Here is a 19,720-nt window from a genome sequence, read left to right as displayed (position 1 = left end):
CTTCTGCTCTGGACAGTGTTGAGAATTTGTCAAGAAAAGGCTAAGAACTCTGAGCACTCAAGCTGCCAAGTGCTCTCAAATTAAATCAGTTTGAAGCGGTTTTCATTAAGATGGATTGAGTGTGGCATCGTGAGAAACACTCTATCAAATGTAGTGTTTTACTTAGTGATTAAGTATATACCAGTTGATGAAGCTACCCAAATCCTTCGTAATCCCACCACTCCAATAAACATTTAATGAGTATATAAGTTCAAAAAGCCTAGCAGAGGATTTAAACCTTCAATCTTGTTTTTATTTACTCTTGGAACTCAATTTCTCTCTTCAAGTGAAGAATGCTGGTGCCTGAAACTCATCTGTTGCCCTGGTAAAATTAAGTGCCCTCCACAGTATAAATTAGAAGAAAAGACATACAGGTTGCAATTTCTCCTAAGCTTTTTTTTCTTATACTGATATACATATTGAATTATTTTATGAAATACAATTATAAAAATATAAAATAATGTATCCTTTTAATCAATTATGAATTCCAGGAGGCAGTACTAAAAAGACTTGTTTGAAACAGGAAAAATGCAATAAAAATAAATGGTGCATGTACATTCTCATACCTTTGTTTTAAATCAGAATGTTACAATAAAAATAATGTAATTCCAGAGGGTAGCTGGGGGTGAACAGCTTTCAAAATTTAAAAAAAAAAAAAAAGCCACAAAAATAATACTTTTCAAAGTATATAACTTTATCCTGATGAGGATCTGCTCTGACTACATCGCAAAATATCAGAAATATAAGGTGACATGAGTTTCAGATGTCCTATGTAAGTGGTATATAAAGTACTTACAGTATTAAAAAAATAAATAATGGCAATACATTAATATTAGATTTCCAGATTTAAAAAAATATTTATGAAAACTCCTAGTGAGCTCTCATCCATTATTATAGTGATACACTGTCAACCATTTCTGATGAAATGACACAAACTGAACTTCCTAACTCAAACACTTATCTTGTTGAGTTAATAAATTTGATTTCTTTTAAACACGCATTAAGTTCCACTTTAATGAGTTATTATTAATCTTTTGCCACTGAATTATTCTGTATCCATTTATGCTCTGAAATCTGCACAAGGACATGAAAATATTTACTAAACTTAAAGAGTGTGAGAAAACTATTTGTGCGCAGGTTAAGCATGTGTCAGCTTAAGCTATACGGTGTAGATTTGTAACACTGCACACTTATCACAGCAGCCCCTAATATAACATCACTGTTCCTTCCGATATGAGTAACTACAGGAAGCCAAAACATGAAATTAAAATTAAATATCTATCAAGACAATGAAAAGTTAATGTAAACAGCATGATTTTCTTGTTTGTGTTTCAGCTTTATCTGTGCTTAATTATGCAGGGGTTTGGGTTTCTCCTTAGCGAATTCAAGTCACCAAAACTTAAATAAACTATCCCCATTCTAATTTTATTAAAATACTGATTTTAAAACTGTGCATGGAATAACAGAAACTTGAGATGTCTGGCTGGATGTACAGAAAAACTAAATAACCACACCTTAGTACTGGAATTTACTTGGCAGATAAAGGCTGTACAAAGGAAAAAAAGCACACTGTATTTCAGAGACCTTTCAATTTAAATTTACAATTTCATTAGCCATCCTTCAAAGAAGTTACCAACATGCAATGTTGAACTTGTCAACCCCAAGACTTGCAGCCAATGTTATGTGGTGCTAAGACACCATTATTTCAGGAAGAAAAGGGAGAGGAGGCAGAAAAAAGAAAAAAGAGTAGCTCTGATGACTAGAAGACTCCAAGAAAAGTACATTCTGAATGATCAGAAAGCCATTAGTTGTTCACTGTAATTTCAACAACAACCAAGGTAAGTCAACTAAATGAGTATAACTTCTCACAAACAGTAAAAACCCAGATAACTCCAAAAGTGTAGCTTAGCTTTTTTAATATAAAGATGAAACATTTAGAGTGATTTCCATTTTCCTCCTATATTAAATAAAGTAATTTTAATTCACACTTACATCTCTGGCTTTCCCATAGAAGGCTTCTTGAAAAGCAGCCTCTAATGATCCAATAAAATAAACTGGATGGCAGTCACCATATCTATTGAAATAAAATTTCCAATTAATAAAAAATTATGAAAATAAGTTATTACAATATTCTACCTCTTCATGTACTCTGTAAATATAATGCATTGGCTAAACCTATAGAAAGAGGAAGTACCACACTTCTAAAGATTTCCCTTCTGTCCTTTAAAATCTACCTACCCCAAAGATTCAAAAGCTCAAAGTAACTAACTGCCACCTTACAAATTTTACTGTAAAAACTTTCTGTTTACATACACCTTACATTTGAAATAATTTTTCAACCATAACTTATTTCCTCTCTTTATTATATCCTTGCAGATTAATTGAAGGCTATTCTTGTATTACACATTAATACATCTCATATATATAAATAAACATTTCATCACAGAGGAGTGAAAACAGAAGGCATATTAAACTTTGCATTACTTTGCAGTATATTAGTTTGCAGCTTATACCTATTTGATGAAACATGGCAACTGTTTAACAATGCATGATTTGGTGGTATAAAGTTAAAAAAGCAGTGTTTCTATATTTTTTAAAAATAGAGATTTAACCAACCACTTCATTGTTGTGAAAAATCTTACTGCAACTCTGTATATATTTTTCAACATTAATCAGTTTCAGCTTTTCTGTTCCTGTATATTGTATTAAAATTACTATACATAATCAGAGTCATTATCATCCTTCTGGACCCTTATATAATTAAGTAATGATATTAATTAGTGGCAAATAAAATAAGGCAAAATCTGTCACTCCAACTTGGACTAAGAAATTATTTTATTTCAGAAACAGTTCTAACAAAGTTAACCTTAAAATAAATTAGATTAGGATGTCTGAATACACTATGAAGCCACAAAAAAATATGTACATTTGGTTTATTTTTATTTTCATTATCTACTAAATTTTACTTAGTTTGTAACAAGAATTGCACAGTTAATAGGCTAAGCTTACCTTGAAGAAAACTCTGCTGTAAATTGTAATAAGGCATCTCCTTCATTTTCAGCATTTTCTGGCACTTAAAAAAAAAAAAAAAAAAAGCAGTCTTATAGAAACAGATTTTAACATGCAAGCTCACTTGCTTCATAGATTTTTCTTATATTGATAGCTTACTGAAGTGGTTACCAAGAGATCACATAAATTTCATAACTATCAACTACAAACCTTTGGAAAGACATGAAATACCCAGACGCTCTCATGAATATATTCAGGCTTTCCAAAGAGTAAAATCCTCAGGTCTAGTGTAATGTGATGTACCGCTTGTTCAGAGTTAACACTCTGGACTTACTTTAATACATTAAAATGAAATGACTGGCTTGGCCCACCGTATTGCTAGGTACTTTTCTTTTTCTTTTTCTTTCCTTTTTTTTTTTTAACTTCCTGTTAAAAAAATTTCCATATTATTACATATATTTGCTGTCAAAAATTTCTAAGGTAATAACACTAGTGTAAGTCTAAAGTAAAAAAAGAGTATGTACCACTGCATATAGGAGGTAACTGGCTGCTCCTGCTCAATCCTTTTCATAATTCAAGGGCAAATAATCACTGAGAAACTTGTTTAATGTAAATGACTAAAAATATTCATCACCACAAGATACTGAAGGTATAATCTATAGAATTTTCAAAATAGAGAAGTGGAAATCTAGTTATCTACAGGAAGATTAAGGTTAAAACACTTCCTCCATAGGGAGATGCTTTCATAGTTGCCAAGTGCATTTGCAGCATTTTCATTTGACACACCCATCAGACATGAGACTCAAACAATTCTAATGTTCCTATCAAAAGATTTTTTCCTGTTTCTTACTATGCAGAGCCATCATTCTTCTCTGCATTCACTAGTGCTGTACAGTCGCCAATTAATTGTAAATCAACTGTCAAGTCTTACTCATTGGCGATTTCCTCAAGGCAGATGATGCTACTCCGAACATTTCTCCATCATCAACTCCAAACTCTGTAGCATCTTCAAAGTCGTCTCCGTCACTGTCACTAACCATATGAACATCAGTGCATTGCTATATAAAAACAAAAACCAAAATTCACCATAAGCCTCTAGTACAGACATAATCTCCAGTGAAATATGAAATACATACATATTGAAAAATATGCATTTCTATTACACTCGATATACTGCATTTTTTTATTATTTCATACAACATTATCAGATTGCTTTTTATAAAAAAGATCTATTTTTAACAGAAGTCTGGCTCGTAGAGTAATATTATGTGACAAAATGCATTATTAAATAACTAAGGAACTGGCTCTGTATACACTCGGTTGAGCAAATTTTATAGTAATGCTATTTTCTATCTAATGGTACTACGGTTAACACAAAAATGTGCTAACATTTTTGTGCAAGGAGTTAAGGTCCCATCTGTGTCTCCAGCTCCCACTGTCAGATCTTTTAGATTTCATGTCCTCTGAAATATTAAACAGTTCAGAAAAAAATTGGTTTTAACTATTCAATGTCAACCTGCCTCTAAACTGACTTCTTTTTATGAACAACTATTCCAGCTCCACTTGACCTGGGAGTTACAGAGATAGTACACTACAGGAAATTTACATGAAGCCCTGAAGGTGCAACCAAGCATATTATGGAAGGTGGGATTTTAGCTCTAGCATGCAAGTGACCACGAGAGGAGCAAAGAGCTCCAAAGATGCTGGATCAGTCCCTACAACAGCTACATACTAAGAACTTCAAATAAAGAATGTTTTCTGAATGAACAAGCCCACAAGAAAATTCTACAAGGTGGACAAACTCAGGTAATTTTGAAAGAATGAGGTAAAGAAGAAATGACACAGTTACTCTGGCAGGTCCTAGGAGAAAACAGTAACTATCTATTTAATTTGTAAGCAGTTCAGGTATAGCTAGGACAGCATTGTCTCACCATCCTCTAATTTTGAACGACTATCCAACAGCATATATCCAGGCTTGCATCTGACCATACCCCACAGCTACATCTTTGCCAGCTCAACTGAGCTGAACAGATTGAAACACATCCTTTTTGTGCAGCAAGATAATCCCTATATCCTGAAGTTCTCTAAATAAAATGGTAAGGAAAGTGTAAGGAAAATGAGAAACTGCTTATATTAAATTCATTTTGAGGAAGGACAAAGGCATTAGAAATTTTAACCCAAACTATTAATAGTCTGAAACAATAAAATGAGAGTTTAGACAGTCTGAAAACATCTCTGCTAATGCTAAAACACTATGTTTCAGCCTTCTGTTTAATTTGGAGTATTTTTCAATGCATAGTAACCTGTGGCTTGCTTACTTTGTTTTTCCTCTTTTTCTTCAATGACACATTCACTCAGTTCCTTACTTTGACACAGTTACATGTTACAGTAATTGTAAACTGATTCTTTTAAGATGCAATTCTACTGACATATTTGACAACAGAAGGGACAGTGACCATGGCAAAATGAGCTTCCCCTGCTTCTTCCCATAAGAAGTATCCTTGTTAAATAAGGATGATCTTACCTCCTCTGACTGTTCCCTCGTTTGTACAGGTGAAGATCTTCTTCCAACTGTAAGTCGATGGCAAGGAAAAGTCAGTCCTGATGCAGCTAGAGTCATCTATGAAGCAAGCAATGACCGTTTATTAAAGCCATAGTCTCAACTGAAGGTTGTTTTTTTTTTTTTTTAAGGGTGCTTTGAGATTCAAACTGAAGACTGCACTTCAGAAGACCAAATTAATTATGCAAACATAAAGAAAGAAGCCTGGAAAAGTAAAATGATTCCTTATGTAAAAATATTCAAAGAAACAACAGGGGAATTTTACAGGTTTGTATGCACAAAGTATCAAAACAAACTAAATAGAATTGCAAACTCAAAACTGACTTGAATTGTTATTATCTCCTAAATCAACACTGAAGTTTAAACCATTATTTGTACATGATAACTTTTACAGTGGTATGCCTTGATAAAGTAAATGTAAATTTTTCCTTCCTAATCAATAAGTAAATGTTAAGATGGTAAGTACTGATGCAACTAATTAAAAACAGTTATCTTGGGGAAAAAAATAATCTTGAAGAACAATTTATTGCCAGACAATATAAAAGACACAATCTCCATCTCCATCCAGTCATCATTAATGTCAAAGACACATGCTATGTTTCTCACATGAACATGGACATACATAAACCCAGCGATGCTGGTGAAACTGCAATCAGCAAAGACAGGAGAGATGTTCATTAGCCAGTGCCAACAGAAGCAGCACGTTTGCCTGTTGCTGTATGCCTAAATCTCAACTTCTGCAAACTAACAAGACAGCAAGTGGAAAAAAGCTAGCGTCATTTGAAAGGCAAAATTATTAGAAGCCTGCAAACATGCAATAATATTTGAAGATCTGAGCTGACATTGCATTTAAAAATGTACTAATTGATACAACTAAAAATGAGATTTGTACACTTTTCTACAATCAGAACCACCTGCACCATCCTTGCATTTCAAGCACACACTTCTTTACACTAAGCATACACCTGGCCTACAGCCCTCTCTGGAAAGCACATCGGTCCTGGGGAAGTGAGGTTGGTGATCACAAGTAGCATCTTCAGAAGCATCTTGATAACACGTGGGCTAAATTTACAGTGTGAAATAACTCTTAAAAGAAAATAGACAATTCATTTTGGCGATAACAAAATTCTTAGTGACGTCGAGAAAGATAGTTCTGGCTGTATGTTTAAAATATTGTTTCTAATGGTTCCTTCAGAAGAAACACAGAGAGAGCAGAAAAAGATTTTCTACATCCTATAAAAATGATTAGTATTTTTGCAGGGCACAGAATGAGACACATTACATGTTTCGGAAATACAGCATCCTCCTAATTAGACTGTAAAAACATTAAGATAAAATAAAATTCAATCATCCTTAACAAAAACCCAAGAATAAATCATAAGCCTTAAACTTAATTTACTTCCATAAACACTGAAAATACCTCATTTATTTTTATACATAATTCAGAATGACTTTATCACTTCTCTAGAACTCACAAAGATTTAATTTGCTGCAGGTTGAAGCAGGCTGATTAAGCAGGCTGGTTACCAAATGAATGTTAACCTGTCTGAACTAGCCTACTGTCACATTCTCATAGCAAGGTTAAACAGAAGTTTAGCTGCTTAAAAAGCCTAGCTATCATCTTAAAGGAAGTGAGTAATAATATTCCAGAGCAAATGAAATATTAAAGACGACATGCAGGTCAAGACCAATTACCTATGAAACTCCTGTGACAAGAGCGTAAGAACTGTATTCTCTGTAATAATCCACCAGTTTAATTAGTATTTTTATAAGCTTTTAATAATAAACCAAACTCAACTGTTATCAAACTTGAAACTTTGCCCTGTAGTTAGCACACTATATAAAATATTGGTAAAACTTACACATAGGCACATGAACCACACACAGACTGAAGTTCCCTAGCTAGCAGCCTGGAAAGGCTCCCGGTATCTTTTACATACACATTAAAGAAAGAATGGGAAGATCAAGCAAGCAGTTATTGTGCCGCTTCATCACTTGGCCCAATAACAGGCTGTTGCAATTCCAATTTGCAACCCCATATTATAGTGTCAAAGCGTCTCTCAAAAACGAGCTAACAGCTCGGGGGGTTCGACATCAGAGCGCATTTCATCCTACTCCCCAGACAGTTGCTGGAATGTTGGGTTTTTGTGTATATATGTGTGAGAAATTGCCCTCCCCTTTAGCTTTTTTTGAGAAGTTTTTTGCAAATGAAAGGCTAGGATAAATAGAAGTTCTGCCTTTCATTTTAAAATAATCTAGCAGCATGAACATCTCTCTCTAGAGTTATCTTCATTCTAGGATAAAAGAGAGAGTCCTCTCCCAGGAGAGACTTTTGCAGCAGAAAGTTTAATCTTTATTTTGGAAGTCATAAAAACATCAACACTAAGCAAAAGATTACTTACGAGACAGCTCAGTCCGGTGCCATGGATAGCAAACCTCAATTTTTACTACAAATATTTTGAACGCAGGACTATCTGATGATGGGAGCACTCACTGAAGTGCCACAGTGGCAAGAACTGTTTAGATGTCAGGCTGATCTTGGAGAGTTTTTTCTTTCTAAAAACTGTTATGTGCCTATTCCCAAACAGGGTTGCAGTACATTAGATCTATGAATTGCTGTCACAGCCACCTTCCCATGGGAATGAAAAAATCTTCTTACCAACTCCAACACTGCAAATACTGGTTTGTAGCCTGAACACCCGATTATCCATATTCTCAACTCATTAACCCATCTGATTGTGTAAAAACTCAAAAGTCACAAAATTTTCTGAAAATTTCTTTTTCTACAGGAAAATCACCATTATGTGAATATTATAGCTTGAATCATATGGCTTTCACATGCACAAGAAGAGACACTGAAAGATGCATATGCAGGACTCGGCACCAATAATTAGCTAGATACAGATTTGAAATAAATAATATAGTAAAGTAAAAATAAGTAAGGTTACTCAATTTTTTCTAGGCTGTAAACGTACACATGTACAAATCCCTACCTAAAAGGTCTCAGAGCTGAAAGGTACATGAGGTGGAAAGTGAAACAGAATCAGAAATAGGCAAGACAACTTGCGAAAAGTAACTCACGATGATTACTGAAAAGCCAGGTCTTTTGTCCAACACTATGTATGGACTGCTCGTGCTTGTTGAAAGTTTAAGATATCTCCTGTTTGGCTCCCTATAGCTTTTTAAGAAGGACAATGAAACTGAAGCCTTGAAACATTCCAGGGAGAGTGGCAGCAGGAGAGTCCTTTCAGGAGACAGCAGAGATATTGAACGGATTGCTACTGGTGTACAAAAAGGTAATGGTACAACCTGGATTAAAAGTGCACAAAGGATACTTGAAATATATTTTGACTACTAAAAGAAAGATCACTCCCAAACATTATGATTAAGCAAGAAAAAAAAAATTAGTCTAATGCTCACTTGTGCTTTCCAACACTAAGACAATTTTAAAAAACAGCTTTTGACTTCTTAAAAGACCACTTAAAATGAGAAACCATTTCAGTCACTGTAACAGGGTAATTATCTTTATTGTTTGCGCTACTCAAATGAAAAATAATTTCCAACTCACTGGAGTGGTATTTTTCCACAGAAAAATATTTTCTTTTCTAATATTTTTTTGACATAAACTAGAGATTCTTTATCATTTGCTCTCAGAAATTCAAAGGTCAAACTATAAACCTTACAAACCATCAGAAAGAAATTCACAGAACACTTGATCCACCTGCAAAAGAGGAGCCTATTAATGATGCTAGATTTCACTTGCTCATGCACAGCAAGTGAAGCAACAGGCATTAACTGACAATAGTAAATATAAACCAGAACAAAAACTTTGTAGTGGACATACCTGCTGGATTTTTAATATAAAGCAAAAAGATCATTTAAAAAAAAGTAATTTCTGTATTACTTGACTGCTATGAATCAGTCAAATTATTCAATTAGCTGTACTTCTAATGTAGAGTTATGTTTGGCTTTATATATTCTACTTCAATAGAAACCTAAATGGGGGAATTCTCATAGCGTGATTTCCTCCTGAGGCAAAGGAAAATAATCCATGTTTTCTGCCTTTAATACTCAGAGATAAGGTAAGCAAACAAAATTCTGGTGTACAAAAAACCCCCATGTTTTCCAATACTTGACTCTCCTTCATAAGTCTCCATAAAAAGAAGAATAATTCCCAGTCCTACTCAAGGTCATCTTGTAGTATATTAGCAAAAGGAAGCCTTAATCTGCCCTCCAATTCCAACATCCTGAAAAGTAGTTAGGTAAAATTATAGGTCCAGCTTTCCAGCCACACTCACCAGTACAGCTGGATGGGAGAAGGCACAGAAAGAAACATTCCCAAAGATGTCACTCCATGTGTAATTGCTAAGAAGGTACATGCTTCCTAATGCGTCCTCACAGACTCTATAACGTTAAACAGGTAGAAGTAAAACTTCCATATATTCAAATGTAGGGGTGCACACAAATTGCATAATTTAGCCTTTTGGTTTTTATAATCTAAAGCACTTAAGGAACACTTAGATTACCTAATCCCAAACCTTTCAGGTTGGCATCTCTAATTTCTGTTTACTATAGCTCTCATAATTAGCCCAAGACAACGAGGCGCTCCACCCAGCACAGTGCCTTTCTCTCTAATTTCTGTTTACTATAGCTCTCATAACAACGAGGCGCTCCACCCAGCGCAGTGCCTTTTCCATCTGTCTCTCTGTAACACAATATTGTTAGACCACCACATCCAACCAGTTCCAGATTTACACTTAATGTTCTGGGTATTGATACCAAATCTGGTGAAAACTGCCAATGCCTGTTTTCCTCTGGTTGAGCAAGAGCTAAAATGAAGCCTGCAGAGTACGTGTTTGTGCTGCAGATAAATTTGCTGTTAACACGAACTGTAATAGGGGGTTGTAGCTGGATACACACCCTCCACAAGTCAGGAACTGCAGTAGCTCTCTGTCATCCCAGTATCAGTTTGAGAATGGTTGTACGCCTTTCCTGTTGCCATTGTACAACCAGCGCACTGCTTGAGAAGAGAAGATGATCTCCGGAAAAATATGCCCAAAATATTATTACTCACTCTGTGAAGGCAAATTTTGATAGAGATTATACCCAAAAACCTTTATTTTGCTCTGGAATTTTGCTCAGCAGTATGTAAGCAACATTCAGATTATTATTAAAAGTGTTGTAAAGTCATTATGAGTAAAAAGTTTTCTAATTAATTAAGAAGTTCATGCTAAGCTTGAATAGTCTTTGAATCAGAGCTGTTTTAACAAGGTGAATTCTACCACAACCACAAACGTCTAACCACCCTCGATAATTATTGCTGCAGTACAAACCAACTCTGAAATCTAACAGACATTTGTGGCCACTCATTAATACTTTGGCCATAACTAGCTTGTCAATACTAGCTACATGCAGTTTTATGTTAGAAACAAATACATTAACAAACATGGAAATGGTATCCCAAAATATTTATAAATCAAGAGGTCATGCAAGAGCTTTTTCTAGAGCTTGCACATCAGGCTGTAGTACACGTGGAGATGTATAATACACATATATTGCACAATAAATTCTCAATCAGAAATGAACGCACTGTTGCCTACAGACTGAAACCTAATCCTGGTTCAAATACTCCATGTGACAGCCCTTTCACTGCGCTCAAAATGTGAGTTGCTCAGCTTTTTCATTTACTGGTTTACTCACTGATAAATGGCAAATGTATAAAGAAACAAAGATGACCAAGTAGATTTCATAACAGGCAGGGCTCAATTACTCAAAATAACCTAAGACATAGGTGCCCTTAGCAAAAATACTCAATGACTGGCAGGTGTTTCCACTGTGAAAATTTCAATTCCATATAATTTGATCCTTTTTCTTGTTGGAGTAATTACTATAATGCCTTTTTCCCCTCCTCAGGTAAGGATAAAGGGGTAAGGAAGAAGCTTTTTCAAAGGACTTCAGTTTTCATTTTAAACTTACTATTCTGTTATTTGACTTTCTGTTATAGCACAAGCTAATTCCCCGAGTATGATAAATGTCAGTGACACTACAGATGTCTGTAGGTAGGCATTTTCTTGAAGCTGGGGAAAAAACCTCATCTTTTCTGAAGATGAATAACTATACGAAGTTTGAGAAGGAACATTTCTGTCCTAGTTTTTCTATTATACTCTATATGCATACAGTACTACTAGCTGAGCTTGGATACTAGGCATATTAGGGACTAAACACTTTCATAGCCCAAGTGCATCAAGAGTAGTAAGGCAATAAACAAGACAAACCAGTTAATCAGTTTTCTACATCTTGGCTGAACACCACGGCTCCTGCAAATGAGCCTTTCCATATCTGCAGGTTCAGTCCATTCTCTATCCATTCAGCCAGGGTAAGTAACATTGTGATAAGCGAGAAATTCTCTCACTGCTCAGTCTAGGCAAACTTCAGTTTAGATGTCTGCAAGGCACATTCATCATTGCTAATCCCTTCTTGATGGGCAGATTTCAGAAGAATTCAAACAAGTTCATATTTCCTAGCCTAACAAGATGTCATCTATCTCTCCTCACTATACAAATTAAGTTCCCTTTTCAAAAAGATTACCATACTAATCGTGCAGAATGGGAAATTAGAAAGAATTTCTTTTTCAGCAGGGCTAGATGAATGCACAGACCTATGCCTCAGATCTCAGGTCTTTAAGACAGAATCTCAGGGTGATGTAGGGGACTGTAGACCAGTTCAACGTAACATGACTCCCCAGAAAGACTCAGGAACAAATTATAAAACAATCTATTTGAAACACCTAGAAAATAAGTTATTCTGCTTAACACTCGAGCAGGACTGGACAGGCTGCTCCACAGCTGAGGCTGCTGCTCCCAGCTCACTAGTGTTTCTATTTTCCATTTTTCTTTTGTAACCTATCCTTTTTGAGATTAAAGAAGTGAGGAAAGCATAAAGCAAGGAATAGTTGTGTGGTGAGAGGGAGATAGTAGTTAATGAGGCATATGGGAAAAATAAAAGTGTAAAAGGGAGGGAGAAGAAGTAGAGGATGTGAACGATGGCAGAATAAGTTTTGCTTCCACATTTGCAGTGTTAGAATGGGAAGTTTTCCATTATAAAACAGTTGAAGAAAATAGTGGTTTCTAAATGCATCCAGCACAGTCCTTGAATATGAATATTGAAGCAGGGGAAATAAGAGTGCAGGAACTCTTTGGCAATTTTTTGCGGTTGTCCTGACAATATCAGATGGCTCCATCCTCTCTCCTGGTTGCAGACCCAAACACACAGAAACCAATCCATGCAGGAAGGAGGTGGTAGACTCCCAGGCAGCTCATGGTATTTCTGAGGATACTCAAGAGTCTCATAATTTCAATAAAAATAATGCCATGACATGATAGATCATTCATACTAGGTTGTTCTTGCCATGGCTCTAGTTCTCAGTGTTTAATCAAGCATTATTAACAACGTGTGGGCAGCCTGTTGTGCTCAGACAAATCCTCACTAAATTCCTTGGGAACAAATAGGTCCTCAACACTGCCAAACCCATCACTTATTGCTGTATAATTATACATTAAATAATCTATCTTGTTTTCTGTGTATAATTTCACAAAGTCAAAGTGATATATGATTTAAGAATTCACATATGTTCATGTTTAAAAGTAATGCTTAAAACTTAAAGGGATTAAAGGTTTTCTGTGAATTGTTGTTTATCTTTTGCCTTGCTCTTTTCTCAAAGCTAGCAAGTATTCTTTCATTAGTAAAAGACTGTAAAATTACTTCTATCCATATTGAAATACATTATATACATAAAACAAGTGTTATGACAGCAAGTATCCCACTGCAAAACAAAGGTACATTCCAATTTATTTATTTTTTTTTTTTTTTTTAAAAAAAAGGTCTATCAAATGCATTTTCTTTGAAATGTACTGAAAGTCTTTTTGGTACTATGAAATTAATTATGAGACTCAGAGAGATTTACTACACAGAATTGAAGAGATCTCTTCAGTCTACACTGGTCAACAATACATTGCTACTCAAGTTTAGTACATAATTTAAAATAATAAATCAACCAACCAAAGCTCATCTACTATCATGTACTAAACCCTTATCCCTCCTTGAACAACAATAAAAAGTGGATGTAATTCTGCATTAGCCACTTCGTCTTTTGACATCAAACAACATTAGCTGGGAAAAACAGTCAAGTATTCTCTAGGTTTGTTTGTTTTATTTAACTATTGTACAAATATTAAAATGAACAGAAGAGTTTAAAAAAATTGACAGCCCTTGAAATTAACTTCCTCTGGAAAATAACTTCATCTTCATTATGCACCTTCACTACAAAAAAAAAAATCTTGACAGGTATTCAACGTTTCATTTTAAACACTAACTGGATGAAAAAAAACCTCTAGGGTGGAGTGTGTTCGGGTTATAAATCAGCAATGCTTATTTTAACTCCTCACAAAGTGTTGTTGAGATAATTACTGCTGACAGCTTTATTCAAGGTTCATTTCACTTTTTCTACTATTTTTCCCCTGTTAGAAGTTCAGCAGAGCCCATGGGAAGATCCACCCCTCACACCTGTTAGGGTTCTTCATGTTACTGAGGCCAGTTTGGACATGTCACTTCAAATTAGCATTGTGCCAGCGCGCTGTGACAATTACTTATCGCAGGTTTAACTTGAAAAAAAGTTTCTAATCCAGTCACAAGAACAGTGTCAGAGTACGTAATTTAAACCTGTCAACACAGGTTGTAGGAAATTCATTCCAGGGATTTCAGTGATGTTCCCATGGTAGATGTTTGAACTATAACGAATATTAAAATCACAAAGGAATGCTAGAGTTAGAACACAGAACCCAAAAGTTAAAAAAGATCTGAATGGGAAAAAGTGTCTTGAATATTTTTTTGAAATTATAAATTCTTTAGATTAGGATTAAGAGATTGCTTTGCTTAATTCTCCAACATTCTTCTGCTGTTTATTGCAAAAGGCTGCATATTAAACATACATATCTTATTCATTCTGCTGCAGTATAAAGGCACAACCCTGGGAGATCTTTACACAACGTGGCGAAGGCAGCAGCACGGCCAAGATGCTCTGGAATTGACTTGTGGATAAACAGCACATGGGCTGGGAGGAGGAAGGCTGGGGAAGAGTCCATGGCACGGTGTCACTTGTGTCTTTCACAATAGACACCAGATGAGGGATGCTGGAGCCACAGTGACAGCCACGATAAAGCAAGCTTCATGACCGAGAGTTTCCGTAGAAGCTTGAGAAAAAGTTGTGCCCAGTCCTCTGGGAACACCCAGCTCTGGTTCGCTGGCTGAACACGCATGCCAATTTTTGCTACGGTTGCTGTTAATCACCAGTCGTATTACTGTGAATCTATCACTCTCGTTTGCTAGCTGAATGAAAGAGAAAATGATCCCTGGGTTTGACTATTTCTCATTTGATTAAGCCTTGTTAGGCAAGTTAGGAATTAAAGCAGAAGGATATTGTAGTAATTAATGTTGCATCAAATCACAAATCTATTTAAAGGAAACAAAAGGGAAATAATATTTCCTTGTATAACAGATTCTACTAAGAAAGAGATATACTTCAGAGACTGAAATAAATACCCATGATCACTTACAGAGCTCATTCTTCTTCTTAGACAAAAACTGTAAATATTAAAAAGGATGAAAAATCTGCCAAGCCATTTGCAGCTATTTGAAACACAGGGTAACAGAATTAAATAAACGCTGAAAGACCTGGAACACAGTTAAGTATAGACCATGAGGCTAATTGTGGATCTTGAGTTAATTACTTTCCACCGATACGTTTTCTCAATGGTCTTTTACATCAGTTTATTCTTTCCTTGGTCTGAACCCCAAGGCAATTCAGCGTGCTAGCCTCCAAACTCTGGGTGATTCATTGTGTACTTCTGCCTTAGGATTTTTAGTTCACGCAGAGAAAGCCAGGCTTTCACATCAAGTTGATGTTAATGTGCACTGACAAAGCAACAGTAAAGGAGCTTCATGTTTGTCACAACGTGCACTCTTTAATTTAGTAATTGCTTTATACTGATATGCAAATAATGACACATTTCCCAAATTTCCAGTTCCTCAGCAATGCTTTCAGTAATTACTCAGTGGTTAAAACTCAGGCATGTAAATTGGTTAAGTGAGTTTATTAATAAGTACACCTGTGTGAATTGATCTATAAAACATACATGCCTGGGAACAGGTCATATCTCACAGTATGTTCCTGAATGTATCAGGAACCAAAAATAAATATTCTTTCACCAAAACAAGATCTAATACAACTAATAGATTGTTATTCATAGATAAACTGGGATTCACCAACCTTTCCCAAGCTAGAGAGAGACTGCCTTTGGTGACAACGAATACCAGGAGTCAAAGCATTCATCCATTTCATGTTGCCAAATGAGAGGAGGATCAGGGTAAACAAAAGAAAAGGTCTCCAAGAAAAAGGATGAGAATCCCTCTAGTACCTGAAAACGTGGGAAAGCGCCAGCACCCACCCATCCATCAGTTCTCTGAGGACCATCACATGCTCAGCAGTCTGGCTGCAGTATTATGTGATACTGCATACTCTTACTTTTGATACTCTAATGGTGACATTGAAAAATTCAGCTGCACTTAACATTGACTCAGGCTCATAACAACTGCAAAAACACAACACAGAGTTAACCTGTCTTCTTCCCTTCCCTCAAAATTCTTCAGTAATCATGGTACTAACATTGCCCTGTTTCATTTGCTGGCTTCTGTGTTGAAACACCATGTCTGTTAGGTTTCCGATTCTTTAAGTAACTATGTAATTGCCATGGAACAGGGAATAATATTGTTTGTTCTAAGTCTGATCACAAATCACCTATTTTTTTGCTATTCATAACAGATACAAAACCATTAAACAGATTTTTAAGGTAAGAAGCAATTGTAAGTGAAATAATAAGCAACAGTATAAACCAACAATCAATCTGATTCATCCAGATCACATTTAGCCCACAGATATTCACAGATACATCTTGGGAACTGCTTTGCATTCACAAAGAGTATCAGCCAAATACTTGGCACGTTTCTGGTCTACAGTGGGATGCCATTTACCTCACAGCACTGTACAACGCTTTGGATGGCAAACAGAAGAGTGCCTGGATATGCTTCCAGCACTATATAATTCCTTGGCAGAGTTCAAGCAGTTGTGCTAGCAACAGTGCTTCCAACAAATGGTTCAACCACAAACAGGCTTTTTATGCTGCCTCTTCTTCCTGGATATCACTTTTTGAGGAACTGGATTTTTGCTATGTTAGCCTTTTGAAAACATGGTGTTACTGACTTCTAAAAATGAGCTTCTGAAAAGGATGATTGTTTCTTATTTTCCATTTCCTTTATCTGGAATATATATTAAAAGGTCTGATCAGAATTAAAAGCACTGAACACAGATCCTTCTCAATTAAAGGAAAAAGGTTCAAAACTAGAAATAATAAATCATTAATACTAAAGAATATAAATAACTAAAAAATAAACATTTATAATGGGTCTTTCTATTTGGAGACCTCTAAACATGAATCATTCCCAACATTTTAGACTGGATTTTCTTAGCCATCTAACAAAAATAGGGTGGCCAGTTTCTACTGAAATCCAGCTGAGGCCAGGTAGCTACTTTTTCTTTGACTTTTATGAAAGTTCAGCATTAAATCTCAGGCCTCCTCTTAGAAATGAGAAAACTTGAGTTGCTTAACTAAAGCGTTTTATTAAATGTCATAAGTAAAGTCTGTAGAGCTACAAATCTGTCTCAGGTCTACGTTTTGACAACTGGGCAGTAACTACATTTAGAAAAGGAATTCAGTTTAGTGATTGCTATTGAAAACAGAGCTCTTGTTTGGTAGAGGAAGTTATCTGTCTAAAATAGATTTATCAACTAATATTTTCTTGGTTCCATATTCTATCAGCAGTTTATTGGATTTTAACAAAAAATTCCCAACAAAGAATCACATTAGCTCCATTCTAAGCATTTATAAAGTTAACCATGGACTTATTTAACATTATTTAAGGACAACTTTTTTTAAAGGAAGCATTTGAGACTATCATCAGGCTCTGCACACAACTAGAACAAACCCCAAGTGAAGTTCTAGCAATAGCAAACATTCTCAACCACACATAAAACAAAAAAAAGTTATGCTGTAATTTTACATAGATTTATTCTGCTATTATGTGGCAAGACCACTTACTATACACTTACTTCAGGTGAAATTTTGTTTACAGAATCCCAAACACTTTCAATCTGTTGCAATGGATTTTCAAACATCTTCTAGCAAAGCTCCACACTGCTTATATAAGAGGAGTTTCATTACAAAAGAAACAAGCACCACTGTGATAATCCTCCAGGAATAATGCAATTACCACTTATCAAACAGGTGTCTGCTGTATTCCAAGGAGATTATCACTTCCTATTCTGCTCTCCGAGAGCACAGAATAAAAGAGAAGCTGCTACTATTAAATGACTGAGGAGAAAAGGAGTCTTTGATAATAGCTCTTGGTTGCTTCTCTCAGCAGGGCATGAAGTAAATGTAGTCCTTCTATAACATCTTGGCACTGAAATTAATATTTTAGTTTCTGCAACGGGAGTTATGGCACCTAAATAAGACCACTCACGTTAACTGGATCTGAAGCATCTCTCTCTTTCCTCATTGAGGAGCTCAGCACCTACTGCCTTATGCCAAACCATGCCCTTTGTGAGCACTCCTGAAAGAGGAACTCTGCCTTGCTCAAGCAAAAACAGGCTGCAGGGCAGCTCTACCAAACACACCATCATTCAGAGGTGTTTCTGTGGCAATACAGTGTCTGATCAAGGTATGAAGGAAATTCTAAGATGAAACTCTGAAAGTGTAGAGAATGAAAACTTTTTAACCAGGATACAGTTGTAGGTTAAACTCTGAGTGCAAATTTGATCAGCAGAGGCAATTCTGTAGAATATTTTCAAATCAACTTAAGTGAGATTTATCTCAGGAGCAGATCTCTAAAAATGAGAGTGAAAGCACTCTCCTACGAAATCTGGGATACAGCTTAATGTAGGTGCACCACACAAGGTGCTATTACTACATGGCAAAATGTGCAATTGGCTTGGAGGAAGAGCCCAGCTGAGCATCAAGCATAAAGGAGGAGTTAAGAGGGTAAATAGCCTAGATACCTGCAGGAGACAAGAGACTACTTCAGAGTCAGCTGTGTGGTCTAGTGACTGTAACAGCTAGTGACTGTCCATAGGGAGGTACTTCAGAGAAAGTGAGACGCTGGTGGTCCTGCACAATACCTCTCTAGTGAAGGTTATCACTACTTTGGTATAAACTCACTGGAAGAAGAGTGGTTCCTGCTGCTGCCTCTCTTGGGACATAAAAACCTCCAACACAGTTCTCATGCATGTAGATGGAGAGGTGGGACTGTGATATCAGCACTAGCACATTGTGTCATGGTGCACTTCAGAGATCTGGACCACCTTGGTCTATCCTACCAATACTTCTCTCTATACATAAGCTCCTTTCTATCACGTTTTGATTTACAGGTTCTGTCAATATAAAGACTTCAGAAGAAACTGGGAGCAACATTGAAGTGATAAATTGAAGTAGCTCCTTGTTTACTAATTTTAAACTCTAGTCCTTCTAATGAGTTTTATGAACATGTCATTTTTAATACAAATGTCTACCATGTCTATGAGTTTCAAAGCAGGAACAGCTAAAAACATTGTCTCAATAGAGCAAGCAGATTGTCAGTCTCTCGCAAAAGAAGAAAACAGTAGAAGATGACAAATAATTATGTCTATAGCACTGTTGGTGTTCCTTATGCTTTAATATTCCAACTACAATTGAACTTACTGAATTAATGAATTAACCTCAAAATTTGCTACCGGCCTTCCGTATAAAACTGAGGTTGATTACAAGAGGTTCTGACAAAATGAGGTTTAATCCTCTTGGTAGAAGCTGATTCAGTTTTAGTTGATGGTGCTGGTATACCAGCAATGAATTTTTTTTTGAGTCCTTTTTATAAAAGATCATAATGCAAACTCATTGAAATTGACATTTCTGAGATAAAATATGACAGTTATTTAGCAATGCAGTTACCCTTTACAGTTTATGAGAG

General features: G+C 35.7%; 1 protein-coding gene across 1 annotated transcript in view; it reads right to left on the bottom strand.

Moving 5' to 3' along the window:
- The window catches only part of FAF1 (Fas associated factor 1), a gene marked incomplete at its 5' end in the record, with an annotated part of 85,288 nt that overhangs the window by 49,292 nt on the left and 16,276 nt on the right, over positions 1 to 19,720 (bottom strand). The window contains 4 exons of the mRNA XM_010165385.1: positions 2,032 to 2,113; positions 3,049 to 3,112; positions 3,980 to 4,106; positions 5,573 to 5,668. Coding sequence (XP_010163687.1) covers positions 2,032 to 2,113; positions 3,049 to 3,112; positions 3,980 to 4,106; positions 5,573 to 5,668 — 369 coding nt within the window. The remainder of the gene's footprint in view (positions 1 to 2,031; positions 2,114 to 3,048; positions 3,113 to 3,979; positions 4,107 to 5,572; positions 5,669 to 19,720) is intronic.

This window comes from Antrostomus carolinensis, unplaced genomic scaffold, assembly GCF_000700745.2.
Source record: "Antrostomus carolinensis isolate BGI_N321 unplaced genomic scaffold, ASM70074v2 scaffold12893, whole genome shotgun sequence".
Taxonomy (NCBI): domain Eukaryota; kingdom Metazoa; phylum Chordata; class Aves; order Caprimulgiformes; family Caprimulgidae; genus Antrostomus; species Antrostomus carolinensis.
The sequence above is the reverse complement of the archived record's forward strand: the minus strand, read 5'-3'. Positions and strand labels throughout refer to the sequence as shown.